General features: G+C 41.9%; 1 protein-coding gene across 1 annotated transcript in view; it reads left to right on the forward strand.

Annotated features, from left to right (window-relative positions):
* Positions 1-22713, forward strand: part of tyn (trynity) — a 183569-nt gene extending 160856 nt beyond the window's left edge. Inside the window, exons 11-25 of the mRNA XM_080282996.1 lie at positions 4403-4524; positions 5736-5880; positions 8084-8196; positions 8382-8551; positions 8760-8815; positions 12012-12137; positions 15243-15779; positions 16332-16507; positions 17136-17269; positions 17529-17573; positions 19621-19760; positions 20486-20567; positions 20810-20954; positions 21378-21663; positions 22544-22713. Coding sequence (XP_080139122.1) covers positions 4403-4524; positions 5736-5880; positions 8084-8196; positions 8382-8551; positions 8760-8815; positions 12012-12137; positions 15243-15779; positions 16332-16507; positions 17136-17269; positions 17529-17573; positions 19621-19760; positions 20486-20567; positions 20810-20954; positions 21378-21663; positions 22544-22713 — 2447 coding nt within the window. The remainder of the gene's footprint in view (positions 1-4402; positions 4525-5735; positions 5881-8083; positions 8197-8381; positions 8552-8759; positions 8816-12011; positions 12138-15242; positions 15780-16331; positions 16508-17135; positions 17270-17528; positions 17574-19620; positions 19761-20485; positions 20568-20809; positions 20955-21377; positions 21664-22543) is intronic.
* Positions 22714-27032: the final 4319 nt, after the last annotated feature.

Consider the following 27032-nt stretch of genomic DNA (forward strand, 5'->3'; position numbering starts at 1 on the left):
TGCCTCCCCCACTTTTCACATCATCTCTACCTCACTTATCACACTGCCACTTCACACCTTGCCGCACCCTCTGCCACTTTTCTTGTTTTTTTACTCCCTCCGCGTACTTGCTTGTCTCACCCTGCCTCCCTTTCTCACATTCCCCCTCCCTGCATCAATTACTGCCTCACTTCCTCACACTTTGCTTCCCTACTTATTTAGCATACTCGTTTACATCACCTTCTAGGCTAATTCACTGTCTTTTTACCTCCCTGTGTTCCTCCTCACACATTCCCTACTTCACAGCCTCCTCAGTGCTTCACCTACGTACCTCGCTGTTTCACTCATCAGCTCATACTTAAGAACATAAAAGAACAGAAAGAAGAATAACTTGTTCTGTAGTAGGCCCGATGTTACATGCTTGGCAGCTCCTTTAAGAGTGTGGCTGTACTGCTAGAATAAGACAAAGATAGCAAAGAAGTCATCACACCATTTCACAACCCACCTCCTTACTTGCCTTGTACCTCCCATTCTCATCTCATCACATTCCCCTCTGATCTCATCTCACCTTTCTCCCCACCTCCTCTTCTACCTCCCTGCCTCGCTCATCACTTTCCTACCTCACTTACCTCCTCCTTACCTCACTCCCCATCACTCTCCCTCACGCCTCATCCCTCTACCTCAATCCCACACCACCCCAGGGCACTAAAAACACCACCACGTACCCTACACTGCATGATTCTAGCCTCAGAGCCCCTCCTGCCCTCATTATTACCGGCAGGGCAGCACGTTTCACCAGAACCCGGCACCTGGGGGAGGCTCATACCTGCCTACCTGCCCACGTCGCTTGGCTATCACCTGAGTTTGCTCGATTTGGCCGGGCGGAGTTAATGATCGACAGATGAGCGGGAACACGGCAGTACCCCCTGGAGGTGCGGTGATCAGGACGAGGTCGATGCGCTCCTTGGATATTCACACACACACACACACACACACACACACACACACACACACACACACACACACACACACACACACACACACACACACACACACACACACACACACACACACACACACACACACACACACACACACACACACACACACACACACACACACACACACACACACACACACACACACACACACACACACACACACACACACACACACACACACACACACACACACACACACACACACACACACACACACACGTTCAAGAGGATCCAGGGGTAATTTGTCGAGAAGTTTGGGTGGTCGATGGAATGGATACAACATATTAATTTCAAGAGTAGCCAGCTCCACCCGGGCCTCCCCTCTAAGGACGCCACTGGTTAGACTCACCCATTAACTATTCCAGAACCGGGGGATGTCTTTGTAGTTTTTTCTTACCATTTTCAGACGACTTTCTTCAGCTCGGGGCCTGGGGAGAATTGACAATGTTGCCTAATATATCCCTTTAATATGAGAGCCTTTTTCTCAAACTAAATGAAATCGTCCGCAAATATTAGAATAAGTAAAAAAAAAAAAAAATCCACGTATGTTAGTAATAAGTTAAAAAAGAAAAAAATCGACGTCTGCTAATAGTAAGAATATACTGAAAAAAAGATAGGGGCAAAATCGACGTTCCCCGTATCCAAAGTCATAATTTCGAACTCCGGCCGTGCACCGAGACTGATGACCCCAGCCGTACATTCCGTCCACATAGTTCCCGTGGCGTGTTGTTGTGGCGAGGTCAACTTAACCCTCTCCCGAAGACTTTTTTTTCCCTTACTTTTTTTATGTGTCGGACTCTGGGCAAAGACAAAGTAGCCCGTTCCCTTAGGCCCGGGAGTCCTACCACAACACGACTTCCTGAATTTAGGATAGACTTCTGGTAATGATAGGACTAGTTCTCGATTGTATTCCATTTTCATTCCATTTTTTATTTTATTTTACTAATGCGGCCTCCAAACAAATATCTGAAACTTAGGAATTACCCCTAGTAGTGAAGGGGTAGATGGTGGGTATTATATGTTTCCTCCAGTCCTATAAGACTCACCAAAGCTAAGTATAATAATCTGGTGCTGGAAATAATGCAATGAAAAATACGTCATCCGAGTGAAGTGGTCAACTCGTTAGCTCTTATGTCTTTATTTATTTATTTGTTTATCTGTTTTTATTCATGTCTCCACCAGTCGTTGTGATTCATCTTAGGTGTCCTTTTCAAGCTTGTAGGGTTAGATATGACCTTCGTTGATCTCTATACTATTAGAAAGCTCATCTCAGCAGAATGAAATCGACCAGTTTCAAGAGAAGACGTTATCGCTGTAGCAGTAGTAGTAGTGGTTGCAGCCCCAGGTCTTCTGAAACGTGAACCCAGTGGACTGCAGGCTGAAGTTACCTTTTTCATCCAGTCCATCCTCCTTCTTTCGGGGGACCGGGAGAGAGCTGAGGGTCATAAGTATCGCCGGGCAATGGGGCGTCCAGTTATATCAGTGCTTCCACGTGAAGGCATCCCTTTCCAGCACCAGAGAAAGGGTTAAAAAATGCAGTGCTGTACTAACATGACGTCGCATCGCAATGGACTGACAGGCAGCTCACCGGCGCCCCGAGTTCCCCGACTCTCTAAACAGGCGAAAGCAAACTGCAGCGACACACACAAATACTGAGGGGCAGTGGCGGCCAGGACAGCGACTTTGGGCCGGGGTGAGAAAAATGAAGCTGGGTGCGTGATGGGAGGGACCTGCTTAGCCAACACGTCAGGGCTGCTGTGTTGCCTCTAGCCTGCCCTCCTGTGTCCATCACCTGCCCTTCCTGTTCCACATACTCGAGCGCTTAGTCCTTTCAGAAGACGACGTTTTGAGCTACTAGACGATAATATTCAGATAAAAGAGACGTTTGGTAGTCAAAGGATTGGAAACAAACTCCATGAACTCTCTTTATAGGAGGAACTTCATGCGGTTGCTCCACTATAACCAGGCACCGGAGCTGCCAGGTAATACATACTCCTTCAGTTCCCTTTGTGTCCCGGAAGGAGGATGGTAGACAGCAGGAAAATGGAAGCTTCAGTCTGTAGTTGTCTGGGTTCACGTCCAGATGAACCTCGGGTCATAACAGCAACAGCAACAGCAACACGAACACTATAAACTGAAAAACTAAAATGGTTAATGATGGCAAATAAAACGAAAAGTAATCGAACTGAAGGAGCTAATGAATCGTTTGAGTACTAGTGATCTCCCTCAGCTAAACAAGATGGCTTAGAATTAACCATAGCAAGATAAGAGTACTGGGTATTATATCGACAATAAAAAATACTGTTTGTGTCATAATTTCATATCTGTACTGCACTGGGCATTCATTTCAGGTACTTCTTCAAGTCTGAATTAGTAATGCTTCTTAAGCTCTCTGTATTCAGCATTCATTCATTTCATGTTCTTCTCAAATCTGATTCAACACTATATCTTAGCAGTGCTGTATTGAGCATCAATTTTACCTACTTCTTGATGCTAATTCAGTGTCTTAAGTGTGCAGTACTTCAATTTCACGTACTTTTAAAATCTAGTTCAGCACTGTCTCTTAACTTCTAATAACTACTTATAAGTACTGGACTGGATTCTGCATTCTTATGTCTTGACAACTTTTCTCGTTTACCCTCTACAGATTCTACTGTCCGAGGTGTCTGGACTCCTGTTCCCCTTGACTCCACTTCTCCCTCCTCACTTCCTCATCTCACTGGTCAACCTTTAACTCCGTAAGCTCCTTGAAAGAAAGTATATATCTTGCATTTCAATGCACTCTCTTCACTCTGATGTCATTTGTGTTTTATTCATGCTACCACCAGAGGATTTGACTTAGCTTAGGAGAGACTTTTTCGAACGGAGGCTTTACTGAAGGTGCGGACTTTATTAACCCGTTCAGTACAAGAAGCTTGTTCTCAATAAAATATAATCGTCTGGAGGTAGCAAGAATACGCAAAAAATGTCGCAGGACCAAAAAGGATAATAACATTCTTTTTTCATTTGTCCAGCCCTAAGTGTAGGCTTGATAATCTCTTCCTTCTTGGTACAGCAGTCCTACATGCCACACTCATTCACATGTCACCGCTTCGGCGCTAATACCCACCGTCCATATTGAAAACATACTAGGGCTGATGTATTCAGGACTGGAGTACTGGTATTATCGGGGATTTTTGTATGACATGATGGTGAGTCTTGTAGTAGATCAGTTAATTTTGTTTTACTGAAACTTAAATTATCAAACACTTCCCTGCTTCATCCTTTAATCGAACTCCTGTCTTTTTTAACAGCAGACCACTTCCCTAACCACTTGACTATGACCTCCCCTTATATCCTGCCTCGCATAAAAAAAAACCCTGCACCCCTTTCTTACTCTCAAGCTACCGTGTGTACTCAAGTCCCCGCCTCTTATGTTGCAGACAAGGTGTGCAACAGACCGTGGACCTTCGAGCGTGTCCCTAACATGATGCTCCCTGAATACGACAATGCCCTCATCTTCACCTCAACCAAGGAGTCATGTCTGGCTGCCTGTCTTAATGAGGTGAGTCGTAGTGGTCGTTAAGTGAGTCGTATGTATGTGGTGTGTGGTCGTGTTTTGGGTAACGGAGACTTATGGGTCGTACTTTGGCTGTCTGTCTTCACGAGGTGAGTCGTAGTGGTGAGTTGAGTCGTAGTTACATGATAGGTGGCCGTGTTTGGCGCAGGGGGAGGGGGGAGGATTTGTTTGGGCAAGAGTCGTAATGGAGTGAATTGTTGTGTTTAAAAGTGAATAGTAATTATATGGCTGGCAATGGAGACGGAGGTTGTAGTATTTGTAAAAGATGCTCTCTCTCTCTCTCTCTCTCTCTCTCTCTCTCACACACACACACACACACACACACACACACACACACACACACACACACACACACATTTTATGCCTATCCTTCCTTCTCTCCATTCTTTCCCCTGCTTCCCTCTCTCACATTTCTCTCTTCTGCTTTCCTTCTTCACTTTATTTTTTTCTCCTGCTTGACCACCCCCCTCCTCCCTCAGACACACACACAGCCCTGTTTTTGCTTTACTTCACTCACCCCACAGCATCCTTATTGAAGGTCTTTGCCAATACCGTCATCCTTTACTACTTTATTCTGAGTATTTCCAAAACTGTTATTACTATTATTATTTATATTACCTTTTTTTTTTTTTATTATTATTACCACCATGTTAGTACTCATCCCATTCATATTTTTTGTGGAAAGTAGAGGCTGGATGCTGATGCTGATGCTGATGCTGATGATGATGATGGTTGTGGTGGTGACTGTTATGTAGATCTTTTTCAGTGCACAGTCATAAATTTATTGTTCTCCTTTTTTCTTTTTTTAACCTCCTCCCCTTCCATCCCTTTCGACACAGTGTGCCAAGGATATTTATTAGGTGGAACCTCCCCCCCCTTTATCCCGAAAAAGACCCTGAAATAAAACGAAAGAAACCAAAATAAGATCAGCTAATAATGCTTCCCTTTTTTCCCAATGTTGCCTATAAAACAAACAAAACCGAATAAAGATGTTTTTTTCTTTTCCCCAGGCCCGGTAAAAAAAATTAAAGGCGAAACAAAACCAAATAACTATACTTCTTATCTCCCCAGCGTCGGTAAAAAAAAATAATAAACCCCAATTAAATCAAAATTAATAATGTTCCTCTTCCGCAGGTCACGTAAAAAAAAATAACGCCAAATAAAACCAAAATTAATAATGTTTTTGGTCTTTGCAGGGTCGCTTCAAGTGCCGCAGTGCCGAATACAACTATGTGACCCTGCAGTGCCACCTCAGCCAGCATGACCGCCGCTCCGTTGGCATCCCCACCCAGCTACAGGTCACTCAGGGCGTTGACTACTTCGAGAATCTGTGTCTGGGCGGTGAGTTTTGAGGGGAAAATATGGTGGGTTGGAGAGGAATCATGGTGGGTTGGAGAGGAATCATGGTGGGATGGAGAGGAATCATGGTGGGATGGAGAGGAATCATGGTGGGATGGAGAGGAATCATGGTGGGATGGAGAGGAATCATGGTGGGATGGAGAGGAATCATGGTGGGATGGAGAGGAATCATGGTGAAAGGAAAGGAATCATGGTGGGATGGAGAAGAATCATGGTGGGGTGGAGGGGAAACATGGTGGGATGGAGAGGAATCATGGTGGGATGGAGAGGAATCATGGTGAAAGGAGAGGAATCATGGTGAAAGGAGAGGAATCATGGTGGGATGGAGAGGAATCATGGTGGGTTGGAGAGGAATCATGGTGGGATGGAGAGGAATCATGGTGGGATGGAGAGGAATCATGGTGGATTGGAGAGGAATCATGGTGGGATGGAGGGAAATCATGGGGGGATGGAGAGGAATCATGGTGGGATGGAGAGGAATCATGGTGGGATGGAGAGGAATCATGGTGGGATGGAGAGGAATCATGGTGGGATGGAGAGGAATCATGGTGGGATGGAGAGGAATCATGGTGGGATGAAGGGGAATCAAGGTACACAAGTGGATGGACTGAAATCTTCCTGGCTCCATATCATTTTCCATCACTGCAGCAGTTGGTGGTCGTCTCCCTTCTGCGTCATTAAGAACGGGACTCTTTCCTGGGAGGAGTAAAGTCTGTCTCTCTGTCTGTACGTCTGCCTGTCTGTGTGTCTGTCTAACTGTCTGTCTGTCTGTCTCAATGATGTGTAAATTGATTAGTGTCCAAAAAAAGGAACCGATTTGCTGAGACGGAAAGATCGCTTATGTTTCTTTGCTTTTCTGCGTGCTTTGTTTCTTTTTTCTTTCTACTTTTTTTCCAGGATGGTCAATAGGAAGAGAAGAAGGTACAGTGGGTGACACAGAAACTAATGACAGAGTGGAACCGAATTGTGCAGGTTACATGATGTCTCTTATTTTCCTCCCATCCCATTCATGATCCCATCTCCCACTCCTCCCCCATTCACCATCAACCCTCACAATCCTCCTCCCCTCCAATTTAACATTCCTTCTCTCATTTCCCCACACCCCTCCCCTCCCCCTCACTCTTCCCATTCCCTTTCTCCCCTCTCTCCTCCCTCCTCCCCTCTCCTCCCCACCCCTCAGCTCTCCTATCTATCCACCCCTCCTCACCCAATGAAACGGGACCCGTAAGGAGGGCGCTGGGATGCCGAAACAGAGACTAGGGGAGAGGAGATGAACCGCGGAAGTCTCCATGCTCTGATGATGCTCTGAATCTCCCCTAATCAGGTTATGATACCGTGGCGCATGTGATTAGATCGGCGGGACCCAGACAGGTGAACTCGGGAAGGCTTGGGTTTTGTGTGTGTGTGTGTGTGTGTGTGTGTGTGTGTGTGTGTGTGTGTGTGTGTGTGTGTGTGTGTGTGTGTGTGTGTTTGTTTGTTTGTTTGTTTGTTTGTTTCAGAAGCATTTTCTGAGTGCATTTGGGGATGTCGGAATAACACTTCCTTACCGATATATTGTCTACGCTGCACCTCAGTATCCTCTTGTATACAGTACTAATGGTGAAGATTTTGACGACCTTAGAAAGAGATAAATAGCATGCAAAATAAATGGCCATTGAAGAATTGCTACGAAGCTTCCAATTCCAACTAGGATACTGCCTTACTTATACAACGCAGTATATACGAAATATTTATATGTAACAGTAATATTAAGTACACAGCAAGAGGGTGTGAGAAGGAAGCACACTCTCTGACGTTCGGGGAGGAATGAGAAATATTTAAGACTTGACACACTGCTGCCAAGGGAGTGTCGGTAAACCCTATATAATCACTAACAAATATACCTGTCTGCTTATATGATACCTGTAAATGAAACACCTATTCTATACTGTATTTGGCACTTATTAATTTCATAACACTAATTCACCTGCCACATGCTTTTATATTTGCATGTTTACCACACTTCTTGTTCAGACTCTAGGATGGAAACACACACACACACACACACACACACACACACACACACACACACACACACACACACACACACACACACACACACATCCTTTTCTTTTCGTCAAGTGATGCCCTCCACAACTCTCTCTCTCTCTCTCTCTCTCTAATTATTTCAACTGCCTTCCTGCAGCATCCGAGGCGTGTGAAAATCATCGCGACTATGAGGAACCCGAACTAGGAGTGCCCATTGGTCTCGTCTCACATTACGTGGACATGCACTATTACGTCGACAAGGAACTCATGGTAAGACGTAGAATAAGACGTAGAATTAGACGTAGACGTAGATAAGACGTAGAATGAGACCCACCCATCTACACACACACACACACACACACACACACACACACACACACACACACACACACACACACAGCCATACACCACCTCACTCCCCTATCTTCTATTTTTCTGTCTTTCCTCTTCTCCAGGCGAACAGCGACAAGGCGTGCAAGAGAGCGTGCGAGATTGAGAACGAATTCCTGTGTCGTTCGTTCCTGTACAAGGGTCCTCCTACGGGTACTACCTACAACTGCCAGCTCTTCCACTTGGATCACTACACCCTGCCAAATGGACCTGCTACTTTCCTATCCACAGACAGGTATGGGGTTGAAGGTTGAAATGATAGATGGACGGATGATTGGATGGACTTATAGACAGGTAGATAGATAGATAGACAGATAAATAGAGAGAGGTGAATTTACTTATTAAACCAAAAAATGTAGCAGTTAATACCCCATTCTAACTCCTAGTAATATAGTAATGACACCAGGAATACCACTGTCTAAATATCCCATTCTCTCACCCAGGCCTCTTCTGGATGACGGTACGCGGACAGGCACCTACTTCGAGAACGTATGCCGGGGTGAGTCCTTTGGCAGTCTTTTATTTTGTTTTTATTATTTTGTTTTTTCGTACGAATCCTTCAGTAAGCAGTGGTGGGATAACTGTTCACTCTCGTGCTGCGTCTGTCACCCACCAATCCACTGTCAGCTCACTCGTATGGTCTGTATGCTCGTTTTAACACTCTCCCGCTCCTATGACCCACTGTCGGCTGAATAAAATTGTCTGGGGTCAGATGAGAATACTACTGTAGACCTGTCCCGACCATATGAGGGTCAAGGAGTTCAGTTCTAACACTCTCAGGCTCCTATATTTACACGGATGAATACAGTTCTCAAGCATTATCGTAGCTACAATAAAACACTAGAGTTGTCCAGATCATGAGAGGGATAACAGACATGGATGTATTAGTACTGAATAGGATCAAGCAGCCCTATAGATCACAAGAAGTTACCTTTACTAATGGTTTCATAGGTGACATAAGCACCACAGTGACGAAAGTTGTTCTAGCTCTGGTTATTACAAGGTTTTTACTTTAGAAACTTTTTTACGCTAGAAATGTTTTTACGTAAGAAACGTTTGTACATGTGAAACGTTTTTACACTAGAAATGGTTTTACATATGAAACGTTTTTACATCAGGAACGTTTTTTACATTAGAAACGTTTTTACATTAGAAACTTTTTTTTTAAATTTAATCCCTTCCGATCGTCCACCCTGACTGACTCTTATTTGTTTCTTTATCCTATTTCCTCTCTTTGGCTTCAGTTCTCCCCCCCACCTTTTTATTTTGCTTACATGTTCCCTATTCTTTCCTTTTTTTTTTTTTTCTGTTTTATTGTGTACACTGTTCTAAAAACCAAATCCTTCAGTTTTTGTTTTTTCTCTTATCTTCATCTTTTCATTCTTTTCTTTCTTTTTTCTTCTTTTTGCCCTTTCCCTTCTGTGTTCTAATCTTAATGCCTTCCTTCTGTCATTTTGCTTTTCTCTTCTTCCCGATCTTCTTTGACCAGCCATAAAATTAACAATGCTTTTCGAAAAACTATCAGTTCATTCTCCTTCTTTTACGGTGGACGATCGGTTGGTGTAAGTACTAATGGCTGAATAATCAAAACTGAATGCGCGAAGGTATGGAGAGGCACCCATTTCTGTACGACACTTTCTAGAGGATGGGCTGATATGTGTCTGACTTTTCTTGTATCATTGCAGATTGCGCTTTGTAAGGCTGACCCAAAATAATAATAATAATAACAATAGTAATAATAATAATAATAATAGTAATAATAATAATAATAATGATAATAATAATAATAATAATAATAATAATAATAATAATAATAATAATAACCATAGGCGTTCCATAAATGCCTGTCGAAAGTAATGAACATGCTTACATACCTTCATAATCTTTGTTTTGATTTTAAGGCCGAATTAGTGTTGCCAAAAAATCTCCCCAGACTCCAAGAATCATTGCAGTCTGAGGAGTTGCAGGCAGTAGGGAAACGCATGACCTGAGCAGTGCATGACTAATTTTTAACAAGATTTAAGATTTTTGCTTTGTAGTTCTCGTTGGCTTCACTAAAGAGGGTTAACTTATTAGGTGCAGTAATAAATTTTCTTGTGTAATTTATATAATGCCTGTTAATGCAAGGAATAACAAGTAAGTATTTCTTTATGTAATGTCCCCAGCATCCAATCACTGGCTTAAACAGAGCACCAAGTAGTTTTAGTTCAGCTCACAGTTTTTAAAGCTTACGTAAGTTCTAAATCGTAAATGTTTACTTATTAATCTGTGAATTTTATAGCATTACATATGATTCTGACCCCACATTTGACCCAAGAGGCTGACCCCTGTGACATGACCCTCACGACTGCTGCACTAATCCCAACCCCACCCCCAACCTCCTACCAACACCCAACACACTCCAACCTCCCATTCCATACACCTCCACTCCACACACAACGACCCAACGCACTCCCACACCGTCAGCACAACTTCCCACATTTGTAGTGTCCCATATCTACATCTCATTTTTGACACACATCCTTGTCTCATCCTCTCCCTAAACTTACCCACACACCATACCACAAACACTCTTCTCTTAGCCACACATCCTCCCAATCCATACCTTTACCCACAACTGCGCTATTTCTACACACCATCGTTACTCACTCCTCATAATGTATACTCACCCTAAGAGTATTGACATCCCCCACCCACACCCTTACCCTAACCTTTCGCACATCCCTTCTCCCACATACTGTATACAAGTATCTCCCACATCCTCACCCTAACTTTCCCCACATCCTCATTCTATCCATCCACACACCCCTCGCCCATGCACATGCACTTGTGATGCCGACTCAGACGTGTATTCTTCCAGACCAGACATCTATCTTATTAGGCAGCGAACCCAACACATTTAAAGTATACTGTGATTATTTAGCATCCGTCATGATATAGAAGCTCAGTTACAACTCGGTCAAATTATACAAAACCTACAAAACCATTTAGTAATCCACAAGATGCAGAAGGACAATTACAGTACACCCCTTCATGATATAGTTAGTTCATTTTTATCTTTACACATCAGAGTAGTTAACATTGGATATTGAATTTGACTCCTTACCTCATTCATACACTACAGTTCTTAGATTCATGTTAAACAAACCACACATTATTACTGTAGGACAAGTAGTTTTCTTTTACTGCTAACTGACTTCTCTCTCAGCTGACTTCTAACCCACCTAAATGTACTCCTGCCGACTCTTGATAAACCTCTTGTTAACAGTTACTAGTTACTTCCTAATATACTTTATCATTAACGGGAAGCATATTCGTTAACACGGAACTCCATTTGTCAAGTAAAAGTTTTTCGACAAGTAAAACAAATGAAAGATTGAAAGATTTTTAAAATTTCCGTCTTGTAGCTGATAAGTGAGAGGTCAATGGGAAAACCTGATTAGTATCTGTGCAGTCAGCATAGTTCTAAAAATGTCCTGAATACCGCCATTTAATAATACTTTCTTTACACCAGGGAATATTCTAAACATGCCGATTATAACCTTGTTTAATATTCTGTTTTAAAACAAACATAATTTCGACTCTGTTGACGATTCCGGAGCTCTGCAAGGGCGAATATGCCTCTCAAACTATTCTTAAAACTGAGACGGGGGCACATTGACTGACCTTGCCCGACCCCACATGACCCGTTACAGAGGCGAGGGACAATATGATCTGTAAGCAGGTGACGACCAGAGACAATCGCTACATCACTCAGGTCATGTGCTTTGATAAGGCCTCCATCTCGCGGCAAGTGAACATCGAAGGGGTGGAAGAGTTGGGTAAGGTTCGGGGGAGAGCACTGCTTTCGGCCGTAGTCGTGAGCGTTGTTGGTGTTGCTGTTGTCTTGGGGTTGCAGGCTACATCATGCTGTCAAATGCTGAGGTTTACTTTTCTCTGTGCTTTAACGAGTTCATTCATTGTTTTGTACTTTTCATATTCCCATTTTTTTGTTTTCAATATTTTCATTTTTTTAATTCTTGACAATGTGTTCATTCTCTCTTGAAAGTTACTCATTCTGTATGCCTGATTTCGAGTATCTTTTGAGTATTTTACATTTTAGGTACTTTTAATTGTGTTTGCAGTAAAAGTTGTAGAAAATTTTCACTGAAAATTCATTCTTTGTTCCATACTGTATGTGGCTTAAGGACATAAATTGGTTAATCTTAACCTTCTAAACACTAACAAAGGGTCAAAAGAGTGTTTCCTAGCCTGCAACCCTAAATCTGACTTGTATATGGTTGTTGGACTTCTAGCATTCATCTTTGTTGCCTGGAGTCTCCTTCGCCCGAGTCCTGGATGTGACTCCATACTGCCTGGCTGGATGGAGCATGACTGAAGATCCTGATCCTTATGTTTTCCGTCTTGCTCGTTTGTGGTACCGAAATGTTTTACTTTCCTCGTTTTTCGGTACCAGAATGTTTCATCTTCCTCGTACTTTGGTACAGAAAGTGTTTCATCTTCGTCCTTTGGTATCGAAATGTTTCATCTTCCTCGTTACTGAGAAATGTTATTTTGCTTATCCTTTGGAACCAACGTGTTAACTAATGAAATTATTTCTACTTCCAGCAGTCTCATTCTTTCATCAGTATTCTTTTGACTGGTGTGAAACGAGTGGAAATAATGCATTGGTTTTGTTGACGTATGTGTGTCCATTTGTCTTCCATGTTACCTAGCCATAGTAGGCTATTACACTGGACTTGACTCTCAGGCTGAACTAGACTGACCTAACCTCGACTAAGTGACCAGTCTGACGCTTAATGCTGATGTACAGAGACCACAATCATCAAAGAATTTTGGCAAAATATTTTGGTCAAAATCATCCTTCTATTTGCTTAAACATGGATGACCCTTAAATGCCCATCAGTATACTCTTTTCATGCATTGTTATTTGTGTATATATGTATGAATTTAGTATGCAATCCAAGTGACTGTTTCGATATTGAATTTGCCGTGGCTAAGTGGGTTAGAGCGCTCCGCTCTGACCGTAGGGTTGGAGGATCGAATCCACCCAAGGGTCATTGGTAGACATCAGGAAGGGCATCCGGTCATAAAATGCTACACGCTCCAATCCAAAGTCCTCTACCCAGGGGCAACGCCTTAGCCCTTATCCAAAAAGGGGTACCTGGCGTAAAAAACTCACTTTTTTGGTATATAGTGATTTGGCTAAAAAGCTGTTGATTCATTGCGTGGTCTGCGTGCATCAGTAACATGACTTTCTTCACTAACCCCGCCTTGAGCATGGGCTTCTCTGGTGAGGCTGCTGTATGTGTTTTGTTAATGAGTGAGGCCTGGCATGAAGCAGGGCCTTGTTTAGTGTTTCTTTTGCGTGGACTACAGCTTGAATTCGTAGCAGTGCTGGGAAGTGATAAGAATTATCCTTATACTTTTTCGGTTTTAAATTCGATATTGAGAGCAAGAATCAAATCACGAGTTCTTAATTGTCGAAATAAAGCTACCTGATAAACTTAGTAGCTTACAGTATTCCCTATTCGTCCTTTTTAGAGTGAAACATATGCCTTGCTTACCATCAGCGAAATTCCCCAGTACTTGAAGTTCGTTAATGTAGTTCATGCATATCAATCTGAGGTTTTCGGTGATTTTTGCATGTCGAAAATAGTAGCTTTTTAAACATGACCTATCTTATGCTGTGTGTGATTACGATCAGAATAATATCATTTTTTGTAATGCATGATTACTGAAATATTTAAGGGGAGACTCAATTAAAAATACTGAAAAATTAATGTTTTTCTAGGACTCTTTTACAAGCTGGTATACTTGCAGCCAGATGGTGCATGTAAAGAACGGTATCATGCATCAAAATGTCCGCATACCTTGTTGCCGTGATGCACATATGATTCTCTTATACTTATATCATGTCACCTGTAATGTATTTCTTGTCTAACCAGATACTTCTGTCTGTAGGATCAGTTTTGTAGAAGACTTGCGACAGGAAGCTTCTTGTCATGCGGGCGGCCTATTGTGTCATAGTTATGTCTTAGATACTGAAGACGTTATGTGTTAGTTTTTCCCACATATCTATAGTGCTAATGCTGTTTTTCAATGTTTACCAAATTTGTCGGCTAGCATATTTTCGCCATTTTCTGCTGATTGAAATGGAACTTTCATATCTTAATATTAATACATTGCTCTGCATACCGAAAATACTTCGTGGGAGTCGTGTTCAGATAACTAAGGTAATATAGCCTACAATGTTGCAAACAGGTGATAAAAAATATTGGTTGATGTGTATTTTTATTCCAAAAAATAGTAATCAGCAAGTCGTCTACACAATCGCTTGCTGCAAGTAGTGTTTTGAGTGAAGATTACATACAAACAAACCTGTTTTGGAGAATTTTGGTGTGCATAACCAAATACTTATATGATTTATATGTTTCAAGTGTTATTTTTTATTTAAAAAATAATTCATTCTTAGCACATAACTCTGTAGAAAATGCATAAAAGAGAATCTGTTGCAACTTAAATTTGTAATCTAAGCACACCAACGTTGAAGAAGACTGGATCTCTGGTATTAAGTTTCAGAGCACGTATATAACCAATACATAAATTCAGATCAAGCACTATATTAGGTTTAACACAGAAACTTTCTGAAAGATTTGTCTGAAAATTTTGTAAGCTTATATTCACACAGTGCAAACAACCTGCACAGTTCATATAAATCTACCCATAATGCATGTATACAAAGCGAGTCTCCCCTTAGAAAAAGTAATATTGTCCCTGTGATGTAATTATAATTTTGATTTTTCTCGATAAAGAATAGTCGACGTGTCAGTAGTTAATTCTTGCGATAATTCTGACCTTGCTGTGACCTTTGACCTCGTTTGAACCCATTCTGACCTTGCTGTAACGTTTGACCCAATTTTCAGACCCCAAGCAAGTGACCCCAGGAGGCGGAGGAGGTACAAGTGTCACCTCAGGACCTTACCCGGGTGTGACTGGCGGTGTTATCGGCGGAGGCAGCGGCGTAGGCGGTGTTACTGGTGGTGTTATCGGCGGAGGTGGTGTGACTGGTGGAGGTGTTATCGGTGGAGGTGTTATCGGTGGAGGTGTTATCGGTGGAGGTGGTGTTACCGGTGGAGGTGGTGTTACCGGTGGTGTTATCGGCGGAGGTAGTGTTACCGGTGGTGGTGTTATCGGCGGAGGTGGTGTGACAGGTGGTGGTGTTCTCGGTGGAGGTAGCGGAGGAGGAAGTGGAAGCGGTGTTATCGGTGGAGGTGGTGTTATCGGCGGAGGTGGTGTGACGGGAGGTGGAAGTGTGACCGGTGGTGGTAGCATCAGCGGTGGAGGCTTCACGGTGGGTGGGGGTGGCTCTTCCTACGGCACTACCTTCACCACCAACCCCAGCATCACCAACAGACCCGATGGCAACGTGAACTGTGACCCCACTGGAGTTTGCTATGATGGTGAGCTGCCACGGAAACACTGTGTATATCTCGTGTATAATTATATCAGTCTTTCTGTATGTATATCTATGTAACATTTTGTCCGCCATCTTGTCAGTCTATTTGCAAATCAAACAAAATAATAGAAGTGTGTATTGAATGAGGCTTTTGTAGAGACACACAGAATATTTTCACAGCCTCCTTTCTGACAGATGAATAACGATGAGTAGTATCCTGACTCTAGATATTGTGAATAAAGTACTCTAGTAGATTACTTTAAATGGTTCATCTGACGTTAGATAAGATGATACAGTTTGGTGGATTACAGTCTGGTCTGTTTGTTATCAGTCATGTATTTAATAACTTAAGTGCATTGTAGCTGGAGATTATAAGCAGTCAAGAAAGTCATGGTGAACTTGTAGCTTAGATTAGTATGAAACAACTGCAGCTTTGGTGTGTGCCAAATATAAGTAAAATCATAGGTATAAGCCTGTATATCACTACTTTATTTGAGACACTGAAATAATGGACACCAAAGGTTTATGGTATAGTAAAAACAAGTGTCCCCCTCAGTGTCGGTGCATTGTAAGGACACCCGCATCGTGGTGGAAGTGGCGACCAACGCGCCCTTCAACGGTCGCATCTACGCCCTGGGCCGCTCCGAGACTTGCAACATCCAGGTGATCAACTCTGACAGGTTCCGCCTCGACCTCTCCATGGCCGGCCAGGACTGCAACACACAGAGCGCCGTGAGTTGACCGCCTTCTCTTCCCATCAATGACGTCTGTTATAATTAACTGATAGTGCGAAGGTGTGAACAAGCGCCTTATTTTTTATAGTCATTTATGGAACACGCAATTCTTAAGTGTGATCAGCGTGCATCCTACAGTATTTAGCAACAGTGCAGGGAGGTCAGGCATTTTCTGTCATCATCACGTGCTTCAGAAATTATCGTCAGAAATTAGAATTTGTTCACACCTTCATGTTTTTACTCTTATCACCACCTTTATACCAAGTTCACATATATTTATTTCCATAGAGTACTGATCCGATGAACGGACTTTAACAGGTTTTTTCCCTACGATCACTGGACACTTGTGACGATGAAGTATGGTTTGGAGTATATGAATGGAAAATAAAGCTCCATCCCTGCTGCTAATTCATTGTATGTAGTGTACTCCCCCACAGGGCCTCGAAATTGAATAGTAGCGTGTTCGAATACCGCAAGAACTGACTGCGGTGAAGAGCCTGCGAGGATCAGTTTCTCTAATCAGTTAATCAGTCTGCCAGTCAGTCAGTCAGTCAGTCAACCAATCAATCAATTAATCAATCAGCCAGTCAATCAATCGCTGTTTACTGAGATCTGTTGTCCCTCAGGGTGGCATCTACACCAACACCGTAGTCATCCAGCATCACTCGATCGTCATGACCAAAACTGACAAGATATACAAGGTGCGCTGTACCTACGACATGACCTCCAAGAACATCACCTTCGGCATGTTACCAATCAGGTGAGGACATGCTAGTCATTTTCCAACACCTACCCCTCCCCTCCCAATCCTCCATCACCATTACCACCATCATTAGTGAGCTACGTGTTAGTCATTTTCCATTCCTCATCCCCTCCCACCCCTCCATCACCAATACCTTCGTGAATAGTTAGCTTTGTGGTATAAATATTTGTTCTGTTTTTTTTTTTTTTTCTTGAAAGTGTGGAGACAAGTGTGGCTTTCTTAGCGATAAGTGTTTAATCTACGACACATTTTGCAGCAGCACAGGACAACACGACCCCTTATCCAACACCTTAATCGTTCGGTAAGACACTTGACTTGGTATGATATAATTATGTTGGACTCAAGGTGTTGTCCTCTCACCCACACTTTCCCTCCCACACACGTAGCAACTGACGCCTGTATTACTGAAACCTGAGATCGATTTGGGGAAGGCAAACCCCTTAGACTTTTTACGTCATTTATGAAGCACATGAAAGGAGAAGAGCTTGGCCTGTCTGTTTGTCTGTCTCACTACGTAACGAGAAATACAGACTGGCCAGCTCTCGTCCTGACAAGTGCTCTAATAATGACCCCGAAGGTTTAGATGCTTGCCGTTCCCATTCACGAACCCAAGTTTAATTATACAACCACGAATGACTGTACCTGTAACCTGTAGGACCCGTAGACACAGACCTTAAGAAGGGGCCTTGCTTCTGGAATTTAATGCTAGCCAGCCACCCTCCGTCAGAGAACTTCAGTTCATTTTCTTCCAAGATTACTATTAATCTCTTTTGATTTTCCACACTTTTTTCCTCCTCCTTTCCCCATTTCTCACTTAAAGTTTCTCTTCATCATTCATCTCATCCCTTCAGCCTGTTGGTTTCATGTTCCCTCTTTTTCTCTCTCTCTGCATAGTGTGATGAATAATTAGTAAGATCTATCATGAGCAAAAGAAACATTACTCGTTTGTATCGAATAAATTTTAGTAATTTCTCTTACATGTCAATTTTTTTGTAGTCATTTTGTATTAATTCCTTTGTAATCACAGAAATATCGCATCTTAAAATTTGATACTTACAAAGCTGAGTTGCCAATATGCCAAGTTCTCAACACCAAACATATGAAAAAAGCTCAAACAATTTTATTCATCATTTTATACATTCATCATTGTATTGGAAGGGTAGGAGACTGGTTGGCATTGTTTCTAAAAGTAAGCCCTGAGGAGACTCTGGACATGACTAACACGTTACAGCATCACAGACAACAGTAGCTACGTTTACCGTTGGTGTGTATTGTTGGGTTAATGCTGCATTGCTTGCCGAGATTTGATCTGTGTTGCACTCTCACAGAAGCTTGAGTTGCGCTTACGCTGATTTAATCTGCCGTTTCAGTTAATTGTAAAAAGCATGAATTTTTGCAGAGAACTGATGCTTTTAAAAACTTTGCCTGGTACATGTCGATGGAAAAAGTGCTCATGATGCATCGTGTAGAACGATTAGTAGAGACCTTAGGAATTTTAAAGAAGTGTGACCTAATGGAACGCAAGTTAATGACAAAACGTTATTCCTGACCGGTCTTGTTAAGGAGCCTCTTGAGTTCTCCGAAGATCATTGACAAAACTGGTTAGGAATAAAGTTATGTCCCAGTGTTTCACTACTTCACTCTTCTGTATACTGTAGACAACTTAGACTGGACTTATTTCACCACCACCTGGCACATACCTGCGTCCCACCGTAGTCTCGATGTTGTAAAGCAGCATTTGCACCATATGTCACTCTTAGCCTTTAACTCCCTAAAAGTAGTAATCTGGTTAAAGAGAGACAACACTTGCACCAAGAGTAGATTGACGAACACCGTAGTTTGTGCTGATGATACTTGTATAAATGTAAAGCTGAAGTCCTAGTTAAGATATAAGCCGCACATGCAAATACTAAGCTTCATGTTCTGCCATCCAGTAACGCTGTTGATTAATGCTTGATATATTTGCTTCATGGCCATAATCTCCGCCAACACTGACCTTATTCTTAATGCTTCATATTTTGGCTTCTTTAGCTTATACTGCCAACACTGACGAAATTCATAGTGCATCATAAATATGTTTCATTCCACATACTGCTAGCACTGACAAGACATTTAGTATGTTTGCTCTATTACCGTATACTTCCCAGACTGACTAGACCCTTAATACTTCAATGGGTATATTAGCCTCATTACTATATACTGCCAACACTGACCAGAACCTGACAAGGACAAAGACCTGACAGTTTAATTTGGCTAGGCCCTTCTGCAGGGTATGATTCACTTTTATTTATTCACAACCAGTCGTCCTTGAAGCTGCTCTTTTCTTAATTTCTCATCTCTTTCTCCAGGGACCCCGACATGATCCCAATCACCTCCGCCCCCGAGGCACCTCCACCAAGGATTCGAATCTTGGACGCTGCTCTCAGGGAGGTGGAGACGGTCAGGATTGGAGACACCCTCACCTTCAGGATCGAGATTCCGGAATCAAGTGAGAAAATGTCCTGTTTAACTTTTTCAGCTCCGTTACGTGTTTTTATGCTTCTTGCTGACTCCAGACGATTTTATTCAGCTTACAAAATAACGTTTGGTAGTAAGTGGGTTAATGAAGACTATAGCTAACCTCCCTAGTTCATAAAGCCTCTCCTGAGGTGGATAAAATCGTCTGATGATAGCGGGAATAAAATGAAAAGTACGTAACCAAACTGGAGGGGTAAAACTAACGATTGTCTGCTCAGATAAGGAAGAAAAATATTGTACTGAAAACAATATGTTAGTCACCCCTCACCTAACGATGAAGTAGACGTCCAACCTCCTCCCTTTCTTGATGTTTAATAGACGTCGTTATTGTGACTGAATTAGATTGTGTTCGGAAAGTCTTAATATCCAGATGTTTCTATTAATTTATTTAGAGCCAGGCACGTGGTTGCCAAGATGTAGAAGTTTTGATATTGAACTCCCCCTCCTCCGCCGCCACAAACTCTGCTCCTCTTTTTCCCCGTCCCTGCTTACTCTCCCCTTCCACCTCCACCTCTGTCACTTACGTCTTCTCCCCCTCCACTGCTTACTCTCCATCTATTCTTCCTCATTTTTCACTCTACTTCCTCCTTTCCCCGTCTAACTTTCCTTCCCTCCTACCCCCTCTACCTTTCCTACTCCCCGTCCCCCACCATCTTCTCCCTCCCCCACTGACTCTCTCTCTCCTACTACCTCCAGCCCCATACGGCATCTTCGCCAGGAGCTGTGTCGCGATGGCCAAGGACTCCCGCTCCACCTTCCAGATCATCGACGACGACGGGTTAGTGGCAGAAAAAGACAATACAACTGCTGTTCATCTTTTCCATAACACTTCATCATGATTATCATCATATTCTAGTATTAATCTCTTGTTACAGCACAACATGCAAGATGAATGTGTGGTTATTTTAGGTCAAGATAAAGTGAACAGAGTATAGACGTTTAGTTATCCTTTACCAAGAAATGTTTACAAAATTTATCTCTTCTACTTTATTCAGAACTTCCTTTTCCTTCCCCCTTCAGATGCCCAGTGGAGCCGTCCATCTTCCCCCAGTTCAAGAAGGACGGGTATGCCTTGCAGTCGGTCTACGAAGCGTTTAGGTTCACAGAGTCTTATGGCGTCATCTTCCAGTGCAACGTCAAGTACTGTCTCGGTCCCTGTGAACCGGTAAGTCATCACCATATGTTTTCACCCGTGTCTCTCTGTCCATCTGTTTGTGGATGAGATATTCCAGAGAGTCGTGACGGGATTTCAATGACATCTGGAAGGTAGGTGGGCAGTGGGTCAAGGAACTGTTGGTTAGATGTTGAGGTGGATCAGGATCCGGCTGCAGAAACAAATTATAAATTTCATTAGCGTCGTCAGAGGTATACGGTCTCTTCGATTCAGTAACAAGGCAGACCAAGATCGTAGAATTAGTTGACTATGTGAAACCATAAATATGTTCGTCTGATAGGAAAGAGGAATTGTAGCAGTAAATCTTAAATTCTATTTGCGTTGGCGGAGGTATCAGCTCCATGAGTGCTTTCTTGTTGCTTGATGTAGTTTTAAGGGTCCCACAAGGAGTTGGCATACTCTTCCTCCGTACAGGCAAGGTGTCAGATCGGCCGAGACAAGGTGTTCTCGTGGGGACGTAAGAGGCGAGATGTCAGTACCCTGGGCCGTAGGATCCGCGACCTGAGCAGCATGAAGGGGGCGAGGGGCCACGTCCAGGAGACCACCAAGGAGGAAGCTATGGCCGCTGCTCAAGCTCTGGCGGCCGCAGCAGGAGCCAACAGCGATGAAATGAGCATAAGTCAGGAGATCCTCGTGTTGGACCTGGGAGACGATCAGAGCCCACAGTACCGCAATGAACCCAGGCCAGAGACCAGCAGAAGTTACCATAACAATAGTGAGTGGGATTCGCGTTTGTGTATGCGTGATCCTCTTTATTGGTCAGAGTTGTGTGTAAGAAAATCATTACCTTGTTCTCCATGCAGCTGGTATTATAAATTGAGAGAAACAGGCTAATCAGTTTTCTTGCAAGCAAAGGAACTTTGACAGCCAATTTTGCCATATTCTGTTGTGGACTTCATAGTAAACATAACGTTAGTACAGCTACTATATTGTGAAGATTTAGTGTCAGTGTAATGCCGAATAACTGGGCTAGTTAATGGCACAAAACTACTTCCTTTTTGTACCATTGAGTCTTGGTAACATAAATTATATTAAGCTCATTTAATTAACAGTGATTTAGTGTATTCACTGTGAACTGAGTCATCTATGTCGGGTGTGTGTGAAATGGCCACTTGCGAATTCTGGCCTACAAGGAAGTTGAAAATACTGGCACTGATAATTTTTGTAATGTTCTACTTCCTTTTAAAATAGATAAAAAATGTGCGAAATATTAATAGTTGTGACATATATCAAACAGATCTCCTTTCGATTTAGCTATAACTGAGAAAACTTGTAGGAAGTTTCTTAAGCGCTGTGGAATGATGAACTGTCTCCAGTTTTGCACTTTCCTTATTTTCAGCTAAGTCGAACCATAACTTATTCAGCAAACTCTTAATATGTCAAAGCTATTCTCCCACGAATCAGTCGCATTTAAGCGTGACTGGTGCTTATGCGACGAAAGTTATCCTTACCGATATTTTTCTGCATCCTTATTGTCCCAAATTAGCAAGGGACCAGGCCAAAATTATCAGGTGACCAACCCAAAATTAGCAAGTGACTAATTCTGTATCCATCACCTAATTCCTTTTCCTCCCCCTCAGACACCTACGCTTACGAGGGCGCAGACGTCACCCTGTTCGAGACCTGTCCTACTCGCTCCTCCGTTCTCGCCCTGGCCGTCACCTGTGCCATTCTGCTCCTCATCTACGTCCTCACCGTCTTCTACTTCGTCATGAGAAAGTGGGTCCGCCCCCCGAAGAATATACGGTAGACGGAATGTAAAGAAACGTACGATAAAGAGAGGTAAAGAAAAATTTGCGGCCGAGGGAGACAAGTATCCGAAAAAAAAGGGATGAAGTAAACAAGGGATCTTCTTTTCCTTTACGCCAAGGATGAGAGTTTAGGTGGGTTTTCTGCAGCAGGTAGGACTAAGGAACCTGATATTTTTTGTCTCGTAGAAATTGTAAAGTTTGGTATTTTGTCTCTTAGAAATTGTGAAAAATAATCTGGTGTTAGTATTATGTTTTGTAGAATTTGTAAATTTTGGTATTTTGTCGTGTAGAAATTGTAAAACCTGGTATTTTGCCTTGTAGAAGCTGTAAAATTTGGTATTTATTTTAGTGGTAAAGTCTGGTATTTTGGTGTGCTAAAGTTGAGAAGTCTGGTATTCTCTCCTGTAAAGCTGTGAAGACTTGTAGAACTAACCTTGTGGTCTTGTAGTAGTGTTGGAGGTGTGCAGTTGACCCTGTTGCAGTGCCTTCCCCTCATTCCCAAGGCTTGCAATCATAGCACCAACGATTAACTCATCACAGTTCAAATTAAACCCATTTTTTACATTGTTTTATGGCGGTGTAATACATAAATCTCCATTAAATTTTATCCTACTGTTGATTTATGTACTTCATTGTAATACTGTAACTATGTACAGAATTACTGCACCTGCGATTATTTCTGGGCATTGGTTTTGTGTTCTGACGTACTCTTTTCGGCATTATCTTAGTGAACTGATATTTTTAGTTCTTTTAGTTATAACAGAAAGTCATAACGGTGTGGTAAGGGCAATTAATCTGAAAACAGCTCTCTCTCTCATATTCATTTAGCACACGATCATTTAACAAGTGAAAAAAATCAGCTCTCATATATTATAGAATTACTTTTTTTTTTTTTTTTTAGTTAGCTACGTCTACAGCAGTTTAGATGCCTTGTACCTAAAGAGGGCATACTGTATATCTCTTAATTGAGGCATTAATGTTCAGTCCAGGGCATTTATCATTTGGGCTTATGCTCCTTTTAAACAGTGTGGTTATTGTTAATTGTTACTGCGATCTTTTGTTGGGCATTTATATGTATATTTGTTAGCTACCTGTTATTTATTTATTTATTTATTTATTTATTTATTTATTGACATGGTTAAGAATTGTGAAGACGGTCCATAGCTTGAAATCCCGTCTGTTAAGGAAGCTTCCTAACACCACATCTCTGGCGATTTATTCTTAGATGTGTCTGATTAATATCCTTCCGCACGCTATGAATGTGCAGTATGGCGATACTGGAAGGATTTACGTAACACGGGAGAGGAAAATAAGGTGTCATAAACAAAATAAATCGCTTAGGAAAGGGTGTTAGGGAGCTTCCTTAACTGACGAGAATCCCAGCCTATATCTTCAGCATTGTCTTCCACCTGATGCCTTGCTGTTAGTGATTTATTTAGAAGCTTAGGTGTGATCTTGTTCCCCACTCACTCTCACTTCCCGTGACACGCCTCCATCACACTGACTCCACACTCGTCCCCCCACAGTAACCAGAGTGCCTTAAGTCTTAATATTGTACAAGTTTTTCACTCCGATGTCGTATTGTATTGTTCAGGGTGGAGAGGGACGCCTTCGCTTGTTGGCACCGATATGATTAGGAGGTTTTAGCTTCCCAGTTCTACAAATGTCCCTCAGTCCCCACCCTATCCCCCAACAGGAGGATAGTGTACTACAGAAGGTCGGTAGCAGGAGCAGCACATTAAGAGATTCCTGTGTAAGGGGGTTTGGTCTGAGGGGACCTTAGTGGAGATGGCGTATGTGGAGGTGGCCTTGTTCACCCCTGCTTCGTAGTCAAGATAGTGGTTTTATAATATTTGTCTCATTGCTGGTTCGTTTTTCTGACCTTAGCAGTTCCGGGTCACAGGCAGCTCACCTTAGACCAATTTTACCTCATTTCATACTCATAGGGCAAATATCGCCAGGATGTTGCAGTGGGAGGCGTCATAATATTGAGTTAAGCAGTGAGATATTAAAACATCAAAAATAGCAGTTTGTTTCCTAGATGAGAATTTGGCGTCACGAGTTAGCTAATTTTCTGCTAGTTAGCATAGGCATTATAGTAACAAATATGATATTTAAAAAAATGTAGATGATCCATTGCGACAAGTGAAAATTTTGGGTGGGAGAGAGACTTGAATTTCTTTAGTTTCTTTAATATTTGGGACAACACTGAACCCATTTCCATTTTTTTTTTTTATGATGAGTTGTGTGTAGCCCGAAACGTTAGAGTAAATAATGGAATTCAGTCTCTCTCTCTCTCTCTCTCTCTCTCTCTCTCTCTCTCACCCAACCAATGATATCAAAGTAAGGTAAATGATGTCACGGAGGCTGGTTTTAGACATTTTAGGGTTCTGTAATCTAGAGCTGTTGGTAATTTTGATATAAACGATCCAGTGATGTTGACAAAGCACTGGGGCTCTATTGAATTGATGCTGGTAGAGAGGGGCAGCTGGGGTGAAAGTCGAATTATAATGCGATTGACATAATACTTCACAAATTTATTCATTAACCTGTATAAATATTCATTCCTCTAGTCCAGCGGTTCTCAATATGGCCACGAAAATATATTACGAGTATTAAGTTGTAAAAGTGTCATGAAAATGCGGGATATCTACACCAAACACATGAAGAATTGTATTAGCTTTTTTCTTTTTTCTTTTTCTTTTTCTTTAATTTTTTATAGTTTGGCAGAAGAGAATTTGCACAGGTTTGCCATTATCCTAAATTTTTTCTTCGTGATTTTTTTGGGATGGGAGAAAACTGAAATTGGTCGTGAGAATTATAAGAGTTTCTTAAGGGGGAAATTAAGTAATAAAAAAAAAAAAGACAAGAAAAGATTGAGAACCGCTGCACCAGACCTACACTGACAATTACTGTATAAGATAATTACACGATATACTTAATTAACGAGCACAGACACAGAATCGTATAATTAGTGTAATATTTCAGGTAAAGTAGAATCTTTGTACTCTCTCAGCTGCCTCTACTGACGGCGATGTGTTGACCTTTGCCTTGTAGAACTATGTAGATTCTAGGAACAAGAAATTTTGTACATAGATCCTCTTTTCATGTATACGTTGTACTGTACGTGTAGTTTTGCTGGCGTGCTGTTTTGTTATACCTAATAAATGTGTCAAAATATGCATTTCTTTTAATATTAACTCTTATTTGTAGAGTATAACTAAGTGCAATGCATGACGTATGGTAGAATATGAAAACATTTTCAGTACCAGTATTTGTCAGTCTACTGGAAAATTTTACAGAGTATTTTTGATGTATGGCAGATTGCTTATTTGTTTATTTATTTATTTATTTATTTATTGTGTGCGAATAGATAAACTGAAAACTGACATTAATGCACAGCTTATCATCATAACTTTTTCAGTGTTTATATTAGACGCTTTAATATTTATTTTCACGCACAGTATTATCTCTGGCCATGCTTCATCCTTTACGTCAAGTGACTAATTTCTTATCATGTAGTCAGTCACTCACTCCACACACCACAGCAATGTCTATTAATGTACTTATTCCATCATGAGAAAAACTAACTATATACATAATCCACTCCATTACAGTTTCATATTTGCATTCAGGATTTGGGAGAGAAGGTTTTCTAATACAGTATATCGAAATTATTTAACTGATCGGTAGCAAATATTCAATATGAGGTAAGCGGGTAAGCAGAAAGCTTTTGAGATTTTGTGGACAGACTTTTTTTCTTGACTTGAACAGCTCCTGACCCTAAAAACATCCTCTATTTCAAACTACCACAACATTATTTTAGTCAGAAAGGTGAAACTAGTGAACGAGCCAGGTGAGACAGGTGATGAGACCAAACTCTAAATATTGGTGAAGTGAATATGAAGGCAGTCAGTGGAGTATATTGCAACAGGTATTAGAATTTATTGTTTTGCACTTCCTGGTCTGTTCGCATCATTCATTCAGCCACTCAGTTGGTCTTTACATCCCTCATTCCACACTCAACCATAAGGCTCTTCATTGCTTCTTGGTTCACATATTGTTCTTTCTACATTCTCCCCTAAAGCTCTTCACTTCAGTTCCTCGGTTCATCTTACTTCTACACACTGACCTACAGCTTCCAAGTACCTCAGTTCTCTCATGTATCATCCTTTTCACACTCCACAGTTTCCCATCTCTTCATCTCCCCTGTTCATCTTTCTTTTCACGCCCTACCTCCCAACTCTCCACATTCGAACTACAACCTCGCCATGTGGAAGGACCCTGTTCCGCCCCAGGTGAGGCGCTATCTGCCACA

The sequence above is a fragment of the Coenobita brevimanus genome, chromosome 95, assembly GCF_032717465.1.
Source record: "Coenobita brevimanus isolate Jiangsu-jjx chromosome 95, ASM3271746v2, whole genome shotgun sequence".
NCBI lineage: Eukaryota > Metazoa > Arthropoda > Malacostraca > Decapoda > Coenobitidae > Coenobita > Coenobita brevimanus.